Source organism: Corvus moneduloides, chromosome 1 (assembly GCF_009650955.1).
Source record: "Corvus moneduloides isolate bCorMon1 chromosome 1, bCorMon1.pri, whole genome shotgun sequence".
NCBI lineage: Eukaryota > Metazoa > Chordata > Aves > Passeriformes > Corvidae > Corvus > Corvus moneduloides.
In genome coordinates, this window is record NC_045476.1 from 77,362,929 (window position 1) to 77,383,081 (window position 20,153).

A 20,153-nucleotide genomic window follows, 5' to 3' on the forward strand; every position below is an offset into this window, starting at 1 on the left:
AGTGTAGAGCTGTAAGGTAATACCAGATATTGCAGTGTCACTGGAAAATTTGGGATGAGATTTGTATCCCATCAGGTCACAGTTGCTTCTGCTGTAAGAAACACCATCAAAATCCACTATGCCTCAATCTCTTTTTCTCTTACATAAGTTGGCCCACTAAGAAACAGTGTAGATGATGAGAAAGGCCATGCCATAAACATTCCATGTTGGAGTATTCAATACTTTGAGAAGCAAATTGTACTGTATGTTGCTTCTCCCAGTAGTAACATGCCCATGTCAAAGATACGGATAGCCACAACAGAAATATCAGTTAAATAATGCCCCAAATGAGTTCCACTGCAGGGGTCTTTTAGAAAATTACCTAATGAATATTGTTTCCATCATTTAGCTTGTTTGACTCTCACAGATAAAAATTTGGATGATAGAGCTGGCAAGGAGTTGTCTGGGCTTTTATACTAAATATTTATGTGAAATCATTACTTGTATTTTGTTTTTCTTGTCTTGTTTTCCATGCACAAAGAGTTTAAACCTTCAGTTTAACCTCTGGACTGCATTTTTTTCCCTTTTCTGTGAGCATTTTCTCTCATGTTGAGAGAAAAGCCCTTAGCCAAAATGATTGCCTAGCATTTTCCATTAAATGACTTAAAAATGAAAGTGTTTGTGCAAGCTGATTGTTTGAATTCCTGTCTATCCTGAAGATACATTTTCTGGCTGCTGTGGCAAGTTCATTATCTGAATTGCCAGCAGCCACTCTGCATGTTCGGCATGTTTCCAGACAGGCTGTGCTCTCCAGGATTTTGGCTGTGGTTTTTGTCTTTTATTGTTACTAGGTAGTCTGGGATTGCATAGGCCTCTTAATGAATATGGCTAACAACATGCATTTAGATGGTCCATGAGATAATATGACAGAGCTAGTGGTTCACTATGGTTAAAAAAAAACAAACCCACCAAACAGAAACAAAACAAACCTGAAACAACCAAAATAAAATCAACCAACCAAACAAATAAATGAAAAAATCCAAACCAAAAGCACAGTTCTGATTCCAATTGTACCTTTTTATCTCAATACGTGCAAGGCAACTGGACTGGTCTTATTTCTGTAATAAACCATAATGAACCATATGAAATCAAGACAAACATCCATCTCCAAGACTTGATCAGGTTTATATACTTTACCAGGATTTTGGTCATATGTAGACACATACCAACATTTAACAGCAAAAGTATAACTAACATGGTCTGAGTTAACTCATCTAGGTTTATCTCTAGTATAAGGTGACGTGAAACCCAGAGATAACTATCCTCCTTATCCCCTCTATGGTATGTACTTGTTAGGATGAGCAATTTCAACTGCATGAATCAGACGAAAAGCAGACAGTTGGTGGTGGGTGGTGGTGGTGGTTTTTCTGTTTAAATTACCAAAACCAAAGGGCTCTCCTGAGAAGTGTGTTGGCAGCAGTACAAAGTTTAGATTACTCATCACAGCACAGTGAGCAAATATCTCTGAGTTTTGTCTTGTTGTAAAGCCTGGTCTGCTTAGGAGAGGCCAAAACTGAGAAGGAAATCCAGCTACTGCTATCCCCTGTTCCTCTGGAAGAAACTTGCATGCTGTCTACTTAAACCAGCAGCCTGTTGCAAATTGGTTTTGAACAGAGTACTCAAGTACTCAAAGTGCTCAAGAAGTTAGCATTTCCCTCCTAGGAAGTTTAACTGCAGTCAGGCTGACTTTTTAATGTTGCATTCCTCAGGGTTAACATAAACCAAAAATTTTGTAAGCAGTATTTTTTAATGTGGTGGGCGTGGACTTATGACTGCTACCTAGCTAAGACTAAGGGTAAGCTCCTGATTTTGTGTTGAGACTTGTGATGTGACATACTCTCATCTTGTGTATCTTTAACACATTAAAATTACATTTTCTACCTTTTTCCTCAGTTAGAGCATCTTGTACTCAAAATTACCCTGCTTTGAACTCAGCGAGGCCTGTGTTCATTCAGTAGTTCTACAAACAAAATCCTTCTCACAAGGTCATTGAAGCAGCATATTATTATTTAGAAATGTGAATACAGATGGCGTGCCAGTTTTCTCTGCTGGAGTCAGCCCTCATCAGTCATTTGTTCTGACAAGAGCACAGGAAAAAAACAAGGAGTACTAAGGAAAAACACAACCATGTTATTGTGGACATAAAATATGGCAGGGGAATATTGGCCAGTAAGCTTGCTGGGTTTTTTTAAATTGTTGGATGTGAAGCTGATTTTATTGAGATTTTTATTGCCGAGACTTTATTTTGTGCACCCTGTCTGTAGAAAACCAAACTTGTCTCAATGTAATGGTTCAGATACCAACACAATAAATACAGAGAGACATCAGTCTCCTCATAAAGCTACGCTGATTTGTACAATTATGCAAGGTTTTATCTTTCTTCTGATTTCCTGGTAATTACTGCTCTAATGGCCTTCAGTCATGTATCCTGCATGCATTGACTGAGTTTGTGCCAATAAAGATAAGGATGTAATTAAAATGGAGTTTTTGAGCCTTGCTTTGGCAAACCCCGTCTGTGGCAGCAGCACCTTTTTTTGCTAAAATGCTGAAGACAAGGCCCAGAAACCCAGAACTAACCCAACATCAAAGTGTTCCAAATTTTTACATGGGTTTTTTGCTAGTACTTTTTGTTTGCAAGGTACTGGGTTTTCAGTGTCGTGTTTTTGAAGGGGTGCATTCACATCTGCAGGCTGCAATACGCTCTCTCTCCTTTGCAAGCCTACCAGAGCCTTTGCAACTGGGCATTGCAGACCAAATGCTTGTGCCATTTCGTAAATCTGTGACTGCCCCTGTTCCCTGTGGGGGCGAGCAGCTCGGCTCACACTTCCAGGGGAAGCTGCTGGTTCATGCAATCATCTCTTCTGTTGAGCAATTTGGTTTTCAGTATTTTCACCTACTCTGAACAACTTCAGCCAGCTGGTCGCACCTGCTGCACCAGTGGTTTTCTTTGGATCTGCTCTTCAGACTGTTATTTTGGTACTCTGAAATACTAAACTGCATGCAAAAAATCGCCTTTTGGAACAAAAGTTTAAGTAGAAGACTTTTATTTCTTGCTTAAAGACAAGATTAAAATACAGTTTGCAATTATATAAATTATTGTGTCCCACTCTGAGCTGAGGTTGTACACGTAAATGTTACAGTACCCAAGATAACAAGCAAATAACCTCCAAAAATAAACACAGAACACAACAGTATGTAATTACACTGGCTCCCAGGAATAAGGCTGTGGTACAGTACCAGAGATTTGAGCATAAAGAGGCAGTAGAAGTCAGCTCAGTAAATGTAGAATCCTTGTAAATAAAGAAGCACATAAGATAGTTCTTGCAGATCACGCCCAGTCATCCTCTGGGAAGCTAAAATATCTTTTGGGAATGATATAGCTTCTGGTCAGAATCTAATGTCATATTGACAGTTTCTGAACTTTTGAAAAGGCACACAAAACCTCTAATCCCTGAAAAATGTTCATGTTTTCAGTAACTAGAATGGCACCAGTCTAAATTTTAAAAATCCTCTTTAAACATCTCACCTAAAGTTCTTACTTATTTTTTCCCTTTTCATTCAAAAGCTGTGTTGCAAGTTTTCTGGCTACTAACTTCAAGGGGTTACTTTTGTTTAAATAGCTTAATCCTTTCTCTATTAATAGATGTCTCTAAACAAATGTTATCTGACCTTCTATTTCACGACAGAACTGGGTAAACTCAGCTGTTCAAGACATGCCTTTTGGTGCCTAGAATGATTTTATTACAGTATTTTTGTAAAGCAAGATTTTAGGAGAGGAATAGTTTTGTAAGAACAACCTAGTATATGTGCATAAGGAGTGATTGGATTATTAAGGAGTGACTGGTATCGCAACGGGGAGCTGTCAACACAGAATAACCCATGTGAGGATGCATAAAGGGTGATCCTGTGCTTTAAGAGACATGCATTTCTTCCAAGAAAATTTATTTCTGCTCCAATATTTCTTCTGCCTACAGTCAATATTTTCCTTGTTTAATTAAAAATTATGTCAATCTCAAGAAAAAAAATAAATTACTCCTCCATTTCGCCGGGGTTGTTTTAATGGGAAAGGCAGAATCTCAGTCAAGTTACTAGGAACCCATGACAGGAGGATTAACTCAATCAGGAACAAAGCTTTCATTACCAATGCTGCAAATGCTAAGTTTTCTTTTATGGGGAAGCATATCTGCCCAAGAAAAGTATGTTTTGTGTTGGGTTGTGGCGAATAAAGAAAAGGAAAGGATGGTCAGCATTGAAATCCTCTTCTATGACCATGCAGAGCATAGCAATGCCAGCAGTGGCAGCTGCAGCTTCTGTGCCTTCCTCATTCACTTCCACAAAAGCCTTGTGGACAACTTCAGAGAGGAAGAGGTCACATGCCCCTGACATTCCTGACAAGTCAGCCTTGCCACTGTCAAATACATCCAGCAAGCCCATAGCAGCTAAATCTGATTTAAGGTCATAGCTTTCTTCCAGCTTAAACTTTGGCAAACGCACGTGAACGTCAGCGGAATACAGATGCTCTGGACGTGTCCATTCCTGGAGCTTCTCTGAGGTAAGCTGCTTTTCCATCTAGAATTCAAAGGACAGAGATCATGACTTATCACCAGTGTAGTATTTCATTTTCAGTAACATTTATGAGGTTTTATTTATAGAACACTATTTTAAAATGGTAAAGCAGCTATACAAAAGTGAACATACCCGTATCTTTGATAGCTAAATAGAGATCAAAAAAATACTATTAAAATTAAGTGGAGTCAGTGCAGTTTTTACTTTACAAAGTAATGCAAAGTAATACTTTACAAAGACATTTCCTTCTCGCTGCAGTGTACAGAAGGGAAAAACTTGCACCGACAGCAACCCAGTCTTCTTACTGTTTAATCTACTTGAATGGAATTACCTAATTAAAAACAAGTAACAAAAATCATAATCAGAGAGCTCAAAGAAGCTGGCCGTTTAATGGAAAACAGTCTCACTACTTCACAGTTAAGAAAATAAAGACTTTCAAAGCTACTGAAAGAGAAGACACATGAACACAAGCTAAAAAATCAGAACACAACTTCTCTTCCTGATGCAGTACACCCATTTTTTCTTTATTGCTCTACTAGTAGAGAGTTGTCTAAAAATACACTTGATAGATCTGGTGCTCTGAGAACATGGGTTCATCAAGGCTTTAATTTTGAAAGGCTGAACTTAAGAACATTGAACAACTGCATTAGCTTAGATGGGTCACCTTCTGCAGTCCAGTGGAGTCCTCTTCAGTGTCATCAGGTAAGAGGATGATCATACTAAGTTCTCTTCCATCGTAAGGCAGCTCTAAAACACGGATCTTCTCCTCAGGGATGTACCCAAAATTAAATTTCTTTTTCTGATACATCATTTTTACTGTCCTTCTTTCATTCTGGATGGATAAAAGGCACCAAAAGTAACAGTTAAGGAAATACTCATTTGAAGAACTGATAGGAAACAATTAAGTTAAAACTGCATTTTTGTAAACACTTTTCCTCCATTATAGAACTGCTTTTTTCAGACTTCTGACTCCCTGTTTAATAAGAGTTTCTTCTGAAGAAATAACGTGTTTGTATTATTTGTCTCTCCTTTGGCTTCTATAGCACAGTCCTCACAGAAACTGAAACAGTTTCTTCAAATTGCTGTGCCCAAAAATGAAAATGTTAAGCCAACAAACATCAACTCTGTTTAGCATAAAGCAGAAGATTGCATACAGTAACTTGTAAATCTAATAACATAAACATAATATAGAACAAGAAGATGGGGCTTAATCAAAATGTCGTCATTTTAATACTGCTTACCTAGCATCACAGACACAGTTCTTAGCTGATGATCTACTGCAGACAGAAATATCACTAAGTCCTAATCTATAGGTGAGAATTGTCCCTGATACTATTCCAGTAAGTGAGACAACAAATAGCTTGCTGAATACAGAAAAATACTAAAATCCATAAAAAATAATTAAAATATTCATAAATGACTTTGTATTTCTTAATTATTTTATCTGTAAGCAAAGCTTCATGTTACTACCCATATTATCTGACCTCTCCATTACATGTATCCTACCAAGACATATCTGTATTACCTTATTTAACCGAAATGGTGCATCAGTGGTGTCAGCTTCTTGAAATTTCTCTGCCCAGTTCGCTTTGAAATAAATAGCATTCACCAGTACCAGCTTGGTCATGCTATCAACTGAGCCTTCAGACAGCAGATCAGGGATTTTGCCTTCAGAGACAACAGAAAAAAAGTCATAACAAAATCATGTAATAAGTTGATGGCATATAAAACATACATAGAGAAATGGATACCACAGAAATACTAAAATATAAAACTAATCTCTACCTGTAATAACATGTATTTCAATACCTGCCCCTCTACTTCACCATGCTTTTTAATAGTACACACCACTATAACTGTTGATATACAGTGATTTGTTGGAAATGTAATATTGTTAGTTTAAACTTTCACGTGCAACTCATCTACTTGTCATACAAGAACTACAGAACACCCACATTAAGGAACACTGAATTTAGAAATATATATACAATATGGACCAGGACTGACTTAAACAAATTCTCCAGCTCATGAGTACAACTCCATGTTTAGGCATCTCTCCTGCACTCATGGTTTGAACAGAAAAACAAAATGGAAAACTCTCAGGACTCATGGAACTGTTTAAATGCCTTGCCTAGGTAATTTCTGGTTCTGTCCATGCATCAAATGAATATCCCAAGGCAGAATTAAGCTGTTGTAAAGACAGAAGAGAATAAAGCCCATTCCTGCTCCCAAGATACGAAACACTGCTGGTTATTAACAAAAAGGTAGTTTACCTTCAGTTTTCTCCTCGACCCACTGGTTAATTTCTTTCCTGGCTTTATCACAAGCCTGAAGGAAATCAACTGTAGCCAAATCAGCTCCATATAATTTCTGTGTATTAGTCAGGAAATCCTAGATTTTGGAATGATAAGAATAGCTTTCACTGCATGCAGGTAAGAAAACATCTAATTATGAGGTGGATAAAGTGTACGAGATTGTCACCTGCTCTGAGGTGGGGCTCTAACAGTGTTGCGTGGGGGTTTCTGAAGTTAACAGGTTTTTTCCCCGCTCTTAGAGTAAGCCTCATAGTACACCAGCCATGTCTAGAGCTGATGGGATGCGCAATATTTACCTATCATTCTCCTGAAACAGGCTCCTGTGCTCAAGCACAGCTAGGATAAAAGAAAACTCTCCAAAATAGCTGAAGGGGGGACAAAAATATCAACTTATGTGCACACAAAGTTATAATTCACTGGTGAAGAGGCATGTTGTTAAAACATATTGGATATGCCCTCCCAAATACATAACATTTTCCAAAATATTTAAGTGATGTGGTACTACTCCAATGAAAATCCTAAAAAGCTGATTGCAACAGGAACAGAAATGGCTGCAACCTAAAAAGCTGGTTGCAACAGAGTGGGATGTTATGATAGTCACTGTAAGTTAAGAACATAGACGAACAATTCTTCTCTTGAGGCCAAGCACAGCAGAAGTGAACAAGAAAAGAAAAGGGTTTGCTGTGTTATACCCTTTAGCTGAGAGGCACAGATACCCACAGCTATGGAAATGCACAGGGCAAGTATGAAATACTCTTGTCAACTGCCCAGTAATGTTTAGAAATACGGCTGGCAATAGTTCTACTTCATAAATACTCAAGTAGCTGCATTTTCCCCCCAGGTGCCACCACGTGCCATCCTGATGTGCACCACTGTACCGGCAGAAAGCTGTAGGACTTCTCTCCAAAGAGCCGGCTGGCCAGCCGCAAGAGATAGGGAGCATTGCTTCTGTTTATATCCATAGCCAGAGCCTGGAATCTTGAATGAACACCTTCAACTTTGTCAAGATGAAGTGTCTGAAATAAAAGAAATGAACTAGCTGCTGTTAATATTGCCTTAAAAGAACATAGGGTGTCTCTGCAGGGCAGGTCTCATGCAGCAGGGCAGGATCCAGTAGGTAGGCTGAAGAAAGAGAAAGGAAAAGGCTGGAAGCTGCTTAGAGACTTCTGTAAATCTCAAAGAATGAATCAAACTGTCCCTGGGTGCTACGCTGCCCCTGTCAGCCACCTGTATTGTGCTCCTGGTTTGTACACGATCACAGATGAAGCTCCTGATCACAACCCTTCTTGATCACAACTCTTCGGGGATGTACCCAAAATTTAATTTCTGATACATCATTTTCACTGTCTTTCTTTCATTCTGGAGACATAAAAGGTACCAAAAGTAACAGTCCTGTCTGCATTTCTGTGGGCCTCTCCTCTGTGGGCCACTGGACCCAAGAACTCATTCCCAGGTGAGGAATCAAAAAGACATGATGCCATGGAGACTCCTTTGCTTTCTTGGTTCCCCCTTTGGCCCAAGGGAACCTGGGGTTGTATATTTTCAGAATATACAATCTACTAACACAGGTGAGGTATTAAGAAAACTTAGAGCAAGAATCTTTTATAATTTTATGAAAATATAATTCCATAAATACATATATACTCCATAGATACTTTTTTACATATAAATATATATGTATTAAGAAAGTATTAGCTTTAAATCAAACACATTTCTGCAATTTCTCTTTACCAGTACCTCCTTTTCCAGAGGCAAGCTGGCTGGCCAAGGCTTATAGATACGACAGCAGAAGCTGCCAGACCTCATAGACAGGGAAGGCTACACCAAAGAAGGAACATTCACACTCAAACTTAACCCATGCATTTCCCAGTAGGGAAGACTGCTGTGAAGCAGTCATTGGATTCAAAGGAAAGCCTTCCCTTTCTCTCACTGGGTTTTTGCTCAGGCCTTGCTGACCACCTCAGTGCAAGCTGTGCTGCACAGATGAATGGCTGAGCAGGAACATCACGGAGGCAACCTTACAATAGCATCGTGATCCCGGAAACAAATTTCTCTGTGCTTGCAAATAGCTCTCGACAGTTACTAATTGCTGCCTCTTTAATTAGCACTGTGTTCATAAGTGAAGTACTATGGTACAGGAACACGTCCTGCTGAGGGTGACTGTGTTGAAAGACATTTATTTCCCCCCCCAAGTTGATTTTGCATGATTTCTGCTGTCAGTAGGTTTATCCTAGGTGGGGCTGTCAGTCTGATTACATGAAATATGTTCAAAGTCTGTTTGAACAAGTAGTGGGAAAGTAATTTTATTGAGTAAGCACAGCAACACTCAACAGTATAAAAGAGTTCCTCCTAAAGTCCAGAATACAAAGGTGAAATTGTTCATAGGCAAGCTCACAATGATGACTGCAAGGAGCAGACTCATACGCCCTTTTACAGGCGGTAGCCTGGTGAGGGTGCAAAAATAACAATGACTGAGTCCCTTCCATGACAGAGGTTTCAGGGGAAAATGGCACACTCCTATATGCACCATTTTTGCAATTTGTAAGGAGTTTTTTTTTAAACTGTCCTGCTCAACCTAAGGCTATGATAAGGATAACCATGCAGGCTGAGCTCCTTCAAGATACCTGAGTGCCTGGCTGATAGTAAGAGATGGATACTTAGGTAGCATCACCATGTATCATCATAATTGTTACACTTAATATCTATAATACCATCGATTTTTTACAAAACACACAGAATTACTAACAATGAGCACACCATTGGTGATCTTGTGTTATGAAGTAATAGTTTGTCAAAATGTCTCATGAAAACTCACAAAGCCTTGCTGCTGGAAATTATGATCAATTTGAAAGGAGACTGACTAATGCAATTCGTTTTCTCCTTCAAGAATTAACAAGGGAAATTAAATGAGCAACAAAGGCCATAAAAAATACAGGCAGAGGGCTTTGGAGCAGGGTAGGCAGAGGGTGATTAACTGCAGAGTGTGAGGAAGACTCAGTGTGCATGAAGAAATCCTGTCCTGATCGCATAAAAATACCCTCATTTCATCTTTCCTCTTCTAAAACACAACCATTTTAAATGTAAATAAAATATTAAATTAATGACCCTTTTATTTTACTAACCTTCAACACCTGGGCTTCTGTGTTACCTTTGGCCCCTAAAAGGACCATGGCCAGAGCAGCAGAGATACTGACAGGAGAAAAGAAGACATTTCCTGTTGGGTTGGCCTCACTAAACCTTCTGAGCAGATCAAGTGCAAATCTGCTGTTGGCAGTAGACAGGTTCTCCATGGTTATAGCTGAAAAATAAAACATTTGATAAGGACCTGGGAAACAATCTTCAAACATCTTGTCTAACCTTGTGTGACTCACACAGTAAAGACTGGATTAAACTGGATGCAGCTGCTTACAGAAACAGCAAGAATATCATTATCAGTACACCTTATTCTTTTAAAAAAAAAAAAACAGTCACATTGAAAAAGCAGGGGATTTTCTCCATGGTAATTGTATATTCCAACCTTCTTTATCATACTAACTTTAAAGACATTATTTTTAAAAAAATTCCTGCCTGCAGGTCTGAAATTGGAACTATATGTGCTGGTAAGACTGCAAAAGTCCCTCAGCCTCACAGACCCAGGACCCATCAGGGTTCTCCTTCTGCAGCATTCCCTCTGCTCCTCTACCTGCATCCTGCACACAGGACATTCAAAATATCTGCTCAGGGACACTCAGACGCCTCTCAACAACCTGCCCGTCTTCATGGCACAAACCCCATGTCCCTGAGCTGTGTCAACCCCGCCAAAGACTTGGGTACTCGCTGACTTTCAGCAGCGGAGGGTACGGCTGTCCCCCGCCTGCGCCGCCGAGAGCACTGGAGCTGCCTGCCTGCCGCATCCGGGACCATCGGGACACGGGCGGGAGCCCGGGGCTCTGGGAGCGGCGGGTGACCCACCGACCGGCGAGGACACAAGCGAAGCGCAGAACAGGCAAAGCCTCAGGGCTGACACGGAGCAGCGATGCATTTTGGGGAGATGCTCAAGAGCAGGCCCTTGGAGAAGGGTGAAAGGTGCAAGGGCCGGGTCAGGCACAAAACCCCACCCAAGGGCAGTGGCGGTACCGCAGGATGCTGTGCAACCTGCCTGCTCGCCCAGCTCAGATTCCGGCTGCTCTGTGCTTGCTTGCAGCCGGACTCTTGTTTTTTTCTTCTCCGGAGCCAGCTGAGTGGAGGAGTTTACACCAAAATTTGGGTGTTTCCTGCACAGTCTTTCTACAGCAATTGCAAAATACCACTATGGGCTTCCTCCGTGCCAGACAGATAAACACCCGGCAGCTTTGCGACGTTCTTATCGAGCTATAGGCTAAAGAAAGCCCACCAACATCCCTAAAAATATCCAAACCCAAGCCCCGAGGCGTGCTTTCACTTTCGCTTACCTACACGTCACTGCGCAAGCCTTTCACCCAAACCAGCTGCTGGACAGTGCCCACCCCCGGTGCCCGAGAAGCGCCCCCCACCCCGCGCAGACCCCGCCGCTGAGGGGGCGAGGAAGAATTTCCCCTTCTGTTCCCGTTACCGCCCCTTTCCCGTAGGATGTCCCGGGGGCAGGGGCGGGGACAGCCCCGCGGAGCCCCAGCGCAGCCAAGGGCCGCTTGGCCGCCTACCTGCCAGGCAGCGGAGAGCGGGGCGGGATGGGATGGATCGGAAGGAGCCGAGCTGCGCGGTGACACCGCGCTGTCGCCCGCGGGGACCCCGCCGGGCCGGGGGGCGGGACAGGGGCGGGACGGCAGGTGTTACCTGCGGCCACTCCCGTCCGGGTGTCCCCGGTTTCCCGGCTGAGAGACGAGGGAGTTTAGGGAGTGGAATTAACCAACAACCCCCACCTTGAGCCAGCGGTAAGAGATCCAGGTGTTTTAGACCCTGGGACAAGGACACGCCGGCTGCCTAGGGAGGCTTGTCTCTGCCTTTCGACCCTGTGTTTCTATTTACACTCATCTTTTATAAAGTTATTTCGCTTGGTTTTTTCATTCCAAAGAAAGTAACTGCATGGAGAGTTTTCTTTGGTGTATCGCGATCTTTGTTCTCCATCAGCCCTCGGTCTGGCTCCCAGGACGTCCCCACCAATACTACCCGTATTGGTTTCAGGTGTATAGCATCAGCCCTTTAACGGGACTGTACGGCATGCATCCTGGTGACAGACGTGTTGGGTCTCACTCCTCTCCCCTGCAAATACTGCTTTTATTTGCTTCACCTGAGACAGCTGGGTTACTGTGTGCTGAATAAAGGATATGCCCATCTACCACCTTTTGGGTAATGTCTATCAAGCCTTGATTTGAAGCTGTGCAAGAATCCAAGAGGAAGCATTGCAGTTCTGCCCAAAAAAAAAACCCTATTATCTAGGGAGCCCCTTGCTATAAATCCTTTCAAGGCCAACCACTAATGTATGGCAACCCAAGTAAGCACCTTGGGTTTCACTACCCAGAAAAATCTTGTGTTTAGTGATGAATTCCAAACAACCTACATAGAAGCGGGTATTACAAGAAATAATTCGGATTTCAGAAACTGGTTAAAAAATGTACTATTTATTGTGGAAAAAAGAAACAGACCACTACAGCAATTAGAGTTCTTTTATTATTCAAAAAACAGAAAGGGCAAAAAACATCCTTGTATTAGGAAAGCTGTTTCAGCTTTGTCTTTGGTATTCTACAGTTAAACAACATTCTTTGTTAAAGGACCAGAACCAGGTGACAGGTAATGAACTAAGGATCTTCTGTGGTGATGGTTCTCACCCCATAAATACCCTATAAGGACATAGGCTGCAAAAACATTTTTGCCTAAGTGCTTCTCCAGTTACTAGACAAAAAAACCACAGCTAGGCAGGATGCTCAGCAACACCTGGAACAGGCTGCCAAACACTCCTTTCAGCTCCAGGGAATGTATCAAGGCACTCAATGGATGAGTCTGGAAGGTAAGAGGGGAGGGCAGCTGCAAATGTGCTCCAGCCTTGTCACAAGCAAAAGTAACTTCTTCTCTCCCATGGGCTCTCACTGCCTGACTCTGCCTGCTGCACACCAAAAGTGAAGTCAAGCACAGAGGAAGCACTCAGAGAACAAGGGGGATGGCTCTTGTGTCAGCAAGAACCTGGAGACCTCTGCACCCAGGTGCAGGGGCAGGAGGGGTAGGACATGAAAGGTGCTGTGCTTGTCTAAGCAGCTCTGTTATTCCTGCCAAGCCCAAGATCAAGAGCACAGAAGAGGGTTCAGGCACGGCTGAAAGAGACAATTAGTGCAAAAGGAGTCACCCTGTGCCAGGGAAATGTGAATTTATTGTGTGATGGCACCTATGCTGCCAAGACATCTCCTCCTTAGGGACAGCAAAATCTGCCACAGAACAGAATGCTGGAAGTTTTGTTGTGCCGGATGAAGAAGAGGAAGGGATGATCAGCAGTAAATTCTGGAACGATCATCGCACAGCGCATCATCATCACTGCAGCTGTGGCAGCAGCCGCTTCAGTGCCTTCTTCGTTGACATCCACAAAGGACTTGTGAACCACTTCAGAGAGCACCAGCTCGTTGCCAGATGAGATTCCCGAGAAGTCTGCCTTCCCCGAGTCAAATGCATCAGGCATTCCCATGCTGCGCAGAAGGGGTTTCAGATCATAACTTTCTTCCAGTTTAAATCTGGGTAAAGACACCCTCACCTCTGTAGAGTCCATCATTTCAGGATTGATCCAATCTGTTAGCTTCTCATATGTAAGTTCTCTTTCCAGCTGAAGAAAAATCCCAGATTTACTTAATTACATTGGGAATTGAATCAGTCTTACACAAGCAAAAGAAGTGCTTATGGGGTTTGTTTACACAGTCCATAACATGTATCTTTTTTAGCAGGGTTAGTGTGTCTCAAGCCAAAACTGCAAGTTATACTTGTCACTTGAGAATACGGGCCCCACCAAGATCATTACCAAACGTTTTTTTGGTAGGTACGATCACCTCCATGTCAGGCTTACTTCTACAGAACATGTTAGATTGTTTGGGGTTTTTTTAATTTTTACTTATGGGAAAGAAAGGCACAGAGGAACAGCTAACAAGGACGCAAAGAAACAAAACCTAGTTGTTCTATCTCTTTACCAAAGATTCATTCTTCAGGTCAGTCAACAGCATCATGAAAACAGTCTGCTCGCAAGGCCCGTTGCAGTCAGTGCTAGAAAACTTTAATACACTCCTTGTCCAGAGTGCCAAAGAGCCCACACTTGTATCCTATCCTCACCACAAAAGAGATCCTGACCTTTCCTGTGAGCATCCTTCCAGGCACTGAGCCACACACCACCTGCCAGCTGCTCAGCACAGAAGATCTACAGGACAAGCCACCAGACTTCCAAAGAGCCCACCCAAAAGCCCCCTCCCCACACTCCATCATCACCAGACTCTGCCTTCACCACAGCCACAGCTGACCTCTGCTCCTGAGCAGCACCAGCTCTTCTTCCAGAGCCTCTGGCTAAGGCAGCAGCACACAGCCTGAGCAGCACTGACACACAGAGGGGCAGTCACTTTGGGGACAGGGAGGAGAGGGACATTTCTGCTGGCACCAGGGACACAGTCCCTCTGGAACTGAACTGCAGGTCTCTGAGCAACAGCAGACCTTCTTCCCTAGAAGGATTCAGGCTGTCTTTGCACTCAGCTCAACAACTTACTCTTTCCAAGCCTGTGGATCCATCCTGGATTGCATCAGGGAGCAGGATGATCATGCTCAATTCATTACCCACATAAGGGAGCTCAAGGATTTTGGTCTGGAAGTCCCCAATATAGGTCATGTTAAATGTGTCCTTCTTGAACATCATCTGCACAGGTCTGGTTTCATTCTAGAAATACAGAGACGTCAACAGTTAGTGCTGAGCTACTCTGCTGGTCTCAAACTACGAAGCAGGCAGCCTGTTACTCAAGGCTTTTTAGGATTTGACCAAAGACAACTGATCACACACCACAGAGCGCAGACACCACACTGTCTTTTGGAAATAACTAAATATCCCTGAGATTTCATTTTTAATTACTAATGTAGAAATGTCTTTGAAGATTCCTTTAAGGCAAATACGTGTCCTTGCCCTTTTGTTCACTTAACAGCTAGTGACAAACACTAAACTGAGCTGGTAGGAAGTAGGGGCTATGTTCTTTGCTGTAAATTAATAAGTCACTTCAATGCATGGGTTTTCATTTTTAGCCCATGCGGTTCCAAGCGCTACAACAAAGACTTAAAATATTTTAAATGTATCTACTAAAACTACCAAGAAAGTGAGAGTATTGTTTTGAATTCTTAAAAGTTATAAGGATACTAAGAAGGGGAGAGTATTTATTCTTATTTGCATTCTCTGCTATCTTACTCCATTTCCACATGGAGCATCAGCTACTACTGTTTGCTCCATTATTTTCCTTCTTTTCAGTTTCACTGCTTTCTCCCTTACCTTCATGAGATTAAGTAGATTTCTGTTATTGAAGTAATGCTCATTGGAATAATGCCCAGAGAGAATATGGCAGAAATTATTTTGCAGCAGCACTGACACATAAAAAGGATCAATAAGCAAAAGAAAAGCCACACAGAAAAAGAAAATCATCCAGCGAGTCATAGAAGTGCAAGAGTCACAGAAATAATTTCACAGGATATTGGAAAGGTTCCTGGGATGTCAGAGTAACTCCTTGTTACAGAACAGGATGTAAAATAACTAGCTTAAGACTTCAGCTTACACCTCGGATTTCCAACTGTTCATTGAGGACAGAGCATCAGGAACTGAGTCAGTCCAGCAGTCTCTGAACTGCTCTTGTAGAGAATATGGGGTGACCAGAAACACTCCCTCATTTAAAAAGTGCTAGTGGCACCTTAAAGCAGTCTTGGATTTATTTCACCATTGGGGAGGGACAGTTTCAAGACAGGCATGAGGGCTTCCATTTTCCACAGTGCTTGCTTCAATCACCTGAGTTAAGGAAGGCACATTCCCAGTTCTTGTTAATGACACCTGGAGGCCAAGCCAGGGCTGCAGGGGATCCTGAGGGGCCACCATGGCCTGCCCATGCCAGTGGCCAAGTCTTCTTAAGAGCACTGATCTACTTCTAAAACCAAGACTGCAGAGCACAGACATCTTAAAAGGACTTGTTTTTCCCCATCTATTTCGCACTGGCTCAGGGGCAGAAATGCAGCAAGAAAGCTCTGACTGAAGAAGACTTCAATTCACAAGCTTTCACACCTGTCCTTGTCCTAGGTTAAAGCTTCTAGTAATGATGTGAAAGTTCAGAGAAACTCAGCAAAGAGGGTGTTCATAGGAAAGGAAGGGGGCATAAGGGATCTCTTACAGCCGACCCAAGCTAACCCTGCTTGGAAGATTTAGTTTCTTCTTACAGGTGTTCATTTCAGACTACTTGAGGGGAACAGACTTTGCTTGTCAGCATTTCAGCACATCGTACCTTATTAATTCGGAATGGCCTTTCTGTGGTTCTCTCTTTGCCGAACTGCTTTTCCCAGCTGCCTTTGAAATAGATGGCATTCACCAGCACAAGCCTGGTCAGGGAATTCACAATCCCCTCTGCCAACAGGTTCTGGATTCTACCTTTATGATACAAAGGAAAAACCCACACTTTTAATAGGTTGACATGGATCTAATTATTATCCAAGACAGTATCTACTCTGTAAGACATACACAATAGAGAAGAGAATTATGGACCACACACAGCAACAGCTCTGCCTTTGGGTGCTTTGAATTCACAATCCTATATCCTGAAAGGGGTGCTCACCCAAGAGGTGGCTGCCATTAAACACAACAGGGCACTTGGCAAAGCACTCACCTTCAGTCCTTTCCTCTACCCAGCCATTGATTTGTTTCCTGGAATCCTCCCAAGCATGCATGAAGTCGGTCTGCTCTAGGCCAGCATGGTAGGATTTCTCACTCGACTCTATAAATGACTAACAGGGACATTCACAACAGATTTTCACCAAGAGATTTACTCTCATTCAGACACAGATGATTCTTACAGTCCCCAAGGAAATCTGCCTCCTTTCTTTCCCCAGCTTCATATCGAGCCTTGTAAGTTCTGGCTGACAAGTTCCTTCTAGGATTTATAACTCTTCTTTGAACCAGGAATTGTTACTAAATCAATTGGCTTTAACACTCTACTACAATCTTCTACTAAACCTCAATGAAAATAATGTGGCTATTTCTTTTCTTGTTTTTCTTTTAGGTTTCAGGGACATGACATAGGATTTTTTACGTTTCTTTATAAGAGTTTTGCTAAGAAGATACATCAGCCATTTGTCCCTGAGCCAATTATATGAATGGAACACAGAACCCTCAAGCGTAGAAATTCATGGATTTTACCCTGCTTTGCCATATTCAGATCACAGGTTATCTAAAAGGAGACTCTCCACCAAGTTCTGACACCAGGCTCTGGCAGAATCTATTGCACTCCTGGCTCTCAGCACAGAAAACTTGCAAGGCAAACCCCAAAGGCTGCCTTTCTACTCTAGAGGAAAGAGGTAGCAAGTACATTATCCTAAGAAAGGCCACAAATTTAAGGGCTACTTACTGGAAGGAACTCAAATGTCTTTTCTCCATAGAGCCGGTTTGCAGTTCTCAGGATGTATTTGGTGTTTGGATCATTAATTTCAGAGAGAAGGGATTGATACCCATTGTGAGCATCCTGGGCATTGTTCAGAGAAAGCACCTGCACAAAGACAAACATCCACGGTGCTTGTACAAGTAATGACTGCAGAGTCAGCAGTCCTCATTTTCCTTCCCTCAAGGAAGCACTAGAGGATCACAAAATGGCTGAGGTGGGAAGGGACCTGTGGGGACAAGCTGGTCCAAAGCCCTGCCCAAGCAGGGACACCTAGAGCTGTCCAGGACTGTGTCCAGATGGATTTTGAGTCTCTCCAATTATGCAAACAATATAAGTTTTTGAGAAACTTCCATAAATATAAATGGAAACAAAACATGGGTTTATACTCCTCTCCCAGTTTGCAAAGGAAACAAACATCAGAACCAAAACAACTGATTTTGCACTTAATATTGTCAGTTCCTGCATAAAACACATGCCAAGTCGTGTTTGCTACCTGAGCAATTTCTTAAAAAGGAGGTAATCAGGTTGCAGTTACCAGTTTGAAATTTAGACAGTGGGATTGTTTTAGTATTTTTTCAGTTGCCAGCTTCATTTTCAGAACATGTATCATGTGATATTAAGCCCAAGCAAGGAAGCAAAAGAAAATACTTTATGCAGCCACTAATTGATCACACCAATAAATAAATCCCAGGTACCTCCCAAATACACATTAAAGAAGATCTGTCTCAAAAACCACAAAAACCTCCACACAACAAAACCCAGGAACCTCTTCATTTCATAATGAACAAAGCTCACACTAAAAAACAATGGACACAGGTTCTGCTTACACACCCACCAGAGGAATGGCTCTGCTCTCTCAGACTACAGTGACAATCACAGTTTAGCACAAGGGCATGGCACAGACTGTAAGACACATCTGTTCCTCATACGCTCCCATCAAATGCCATCCAACAACTTTATTTGGACCTACCTTTGTTATTTGGGCTTCAGTGCTACCTCTTGAACCCAGCAAAACCATGGACAAAGCAGAAGAAATACTCAGTGGCGAAAAGAACACATTCTGCCCACTTTTCTTCTCACACAGCTTTCTTAAGAGCTCCAGAGAAAAAGTGGTGTTTGCTGCACAGAGGCTTTCCATGCTCCTGAGCCTGGGACATAAAACACAGAACAAGAACGGATCAAACTTTTTTGGAATACAAAAACTTGTTTCTCTCTTTTGCACTTCCCTGCAGAAACTAGGCAACAAATGTCATGACTCGCTTGGAAAATTATCAGCTCACTGGAGACTGATTTGGTGGCACAAGCACCTGAAGTCCCACACTACATATTTGAGTTATTTTACCAGTTTAGAGTCTGCTTCTGGATTTCAATCCCATATCCACACAGTGTGATATCTTTTGAGGTAGCCAGGCACAACAGCATTTTGTTCAGGACTTACTGAAAGAAGTCTCTCTTGACTTCACACAGAAAATAATTTGATTTCTAGGACAACCTGAGCCAAAGTTAGACAGCAGAATGACAGAATTACCAACTCTTACCTTCTGTAAGTCTACAGACCTTCAGTGGTACCTGCAGCTTGCTTCTATGTGTGCACGCTGGGTTTTAAACCTATCAGCCAGGCTGGGAGATGTCAGCAGAGTTACTTTGGCTACGAAAAGGAAGAATTTCATTGTAACTGCAACATTCTCTTATAAAAAAAAAAAAAAAAAAACAAAACAAACAAAACAAACAAAAAAACCCCAAACCAAACCAACAACAACAACAAAAAACCCAACAAAAAACCCACAAACAAACAAAAACCCCCAAACCTGATACCCTGCAACTTGGCAAAGAAAAAAAAACAATTCCCCAAACTAAAAACCCCAACCAAATATCACTCACATTTGTAATACCATATTTCCTCCCCATATAGCTCATATATCCCAACATTACTTATCACTCCAAGTTATTGGCATTATTAAAAAAAAAAAAAAAATCCTTGCCCTCTAACTGGAAATTGGAAGCATTTGTGCTGGCAAGAATGCAGGTTAAAATTCTTCAGCCTCACAGACCCTGCACACCCACACATCTGACTCACACAGCAGCTTTCCCCCGCTTCTTAAGGCAGAACTGTCAGATTCGCTGCTTCCTTTCAGATTCAAGTACGGGGAGGAGTTTGCATCCGAATCTCCGTCTTTCCTGCACGGTCCTCCCACAGGAATTGTAAATATCCCTGTTAGCTCTCTCCTGCAGACGCACAATCGCACGGCAGCTTTGCAATGCTCTCTTAGCAAACTCTGTGCTAAAAAACCCCAACAACAACAGCCCCCCGACCCAAGATCTAAACCAATACCCCAGAGCGCGCCTTCACTTTCCTTTCCTTACACCACCCGTGCAAGCCTTGCTCCCAAACCCCTCACAGCCCGCACCCTCCGCCGCCCGAGAAGCGCTCCGATTTGGCGGAGACAGAAAGAATTCCTGCATTGCTTCCCGATTCCGCCCCGCTCCCGCTGGGTGCCCCGCGGGCGGAGCCAGGGGCGGAGGCTGCCCCGGTCCCCTCCCGGCCCGCGCAGCCCCAGCGCAGCCGAGGCCGCTTGGCCGCTTCCCTGCCCGGCCCGCGACAACCGCGGCGGCACCGAACCCGCTGGGCTCTGCCGAGAAG

The 20,153-nt window shown here is 42.6% G+C and overlaps 2 protein-coding genes across 6 annotated transcripts; both read right to left on the reverse strand.

Moving 5' to 3' along the window:
• Positions 1 to 3,066: 3,066 nt before the first annotated feature.
• Positions 3,067 to 11,681, reverse strand: SERPINB1 (serpin family B member 1). 2 transcript variants are annotated; one of them, XM_032116734.1, is made up of 7 exons: positions 11,579 to 11,681; positions 10,043 to 10,218; positions 7,799 to 7,936; positions 6,879 to 6,996; positions 6,131 to 6,273; positions 5,270 to 5,437; positions 3,067 to 4,608 (listed from the first exon to the last, which is right to left on the reverse strand). In XM_032116734.1, exons 2-7 carry the CDS (start codon positions 10,208 to 10,210, stop codon positions 4,207 to 4,209), a joined length of 1,137 nt encoding a protein of 378 aa, XP_031972625.1. In that variant the 5' UTR covers positions 10,211 to 10,218; positions 11,579 to 11,681; the 3' UTR covers positions 3,067 to 4,206. The 2 variants fall into 2 exon arrangements, with proteins under 2 accessions (XP_031972625.1, XP_031972617.1); XM_032116726.1 differs by lacking the exon at positions 11,579 to 11,681 and adding an exon at positions 11,351 to 11,444.
• Positions 11,682 to 12,523: 842 nt separating this feature from the next.
• LOC116447520 (serpin B6-like) lies at positions 12,524 to 20,014 on the reverse strand. 4 transcript variants are annotated; one of them, XM_032116800.1, is made up of 9 exons: positions 19,921 to 20,014; positions 19,590 to 19,738; positions 19,070 to 19,160; positions 18,483 to 18,660; positions 17,480 to 17,617; positions 16,742 to 16,859; positions 16,364 to 16,506; positions 14,605 to 14,772; positions 12,524 to 13,683 (listed from the first exon to the last, which is right to left on the reverse strand). In XM_032116800.1, exons 4-9 carry the CDS (start codon positions 18,648 to 18,650, stop codon positions 13,279 to 13,281), a joined length of 1,140 nt encoding a protein of 379 aa, XP_031972691.1. In that variant the 5' UTR covers positions 18,651 to 18,660; positions 19,070 to 19,160; positions 19,590 to 19,738; positions 19,921 to 20,014; the 3' UTR covers positions 12,524 to 13,278. The 4 variants fall into 4 exon arrangements, with proteins under 4 accessions (XP_031972691.1, XP_031972673.1, XP_031972700.1 ...); XM_032116782.1 differs by having other exon boundaries at positions 19,051 to 19,160; XM_032116809.1 differs by lacking the exon at positions 19,921 to 20,014 and having other exon boundaries at positions 19,590 to 19,914.
• Positions 20,015 to 20,153: the final 139 nt, after the last annotated feature.

Excerpts from the sequence above, each read along its gene's own strand:
- SERPINB1 (XM_032116734.1), bottom strand. The coding sequence starts at position 10,210 with ATGGAGAACCTGTCTACTGCCAACAGCAGATTTGCACTTGATCTGCTC. Across the intron at positions 6,997-7,798 it reads AGTCCTACAGCTTTCTGCCG|GATTTCCTGACTAATACACA; the intron begins GTACAGTGGTGC and ends TCCAAAATCTAG. Across the intron at positions 4,609-5,269 it reads ACTCCACTGGACTGCAGAAG|ATGGAAAAGCAGCTTACCTC; the intron begins GTGACCCATCTA and ends TTTGAATTCTAG.
- LOC116447520 (XM_032116800.1), bottom strand. The coding sequence starts at position 18,650 with ATGGAAAGCCTCTGTGCAGCAAACACCACTTTTTCTCTGGAGCTCTTA. Across the intron at positions 17,618-18,482 it reads CTGAAGCCCAAATAACAAAG|GTGCTTTCTCTGAACAATGC; the intron begins GTAGGTCCAAAT and ends GTCTTTGTGCAG. Across the intron at positions 16,507-16,741 it reads GGTAGAGGAAAGGACTGAAG|GTAGAATCCAGAACCTGTTG; the intron begins GTGAGTGCTTTG and ends TGTATCATAAAG.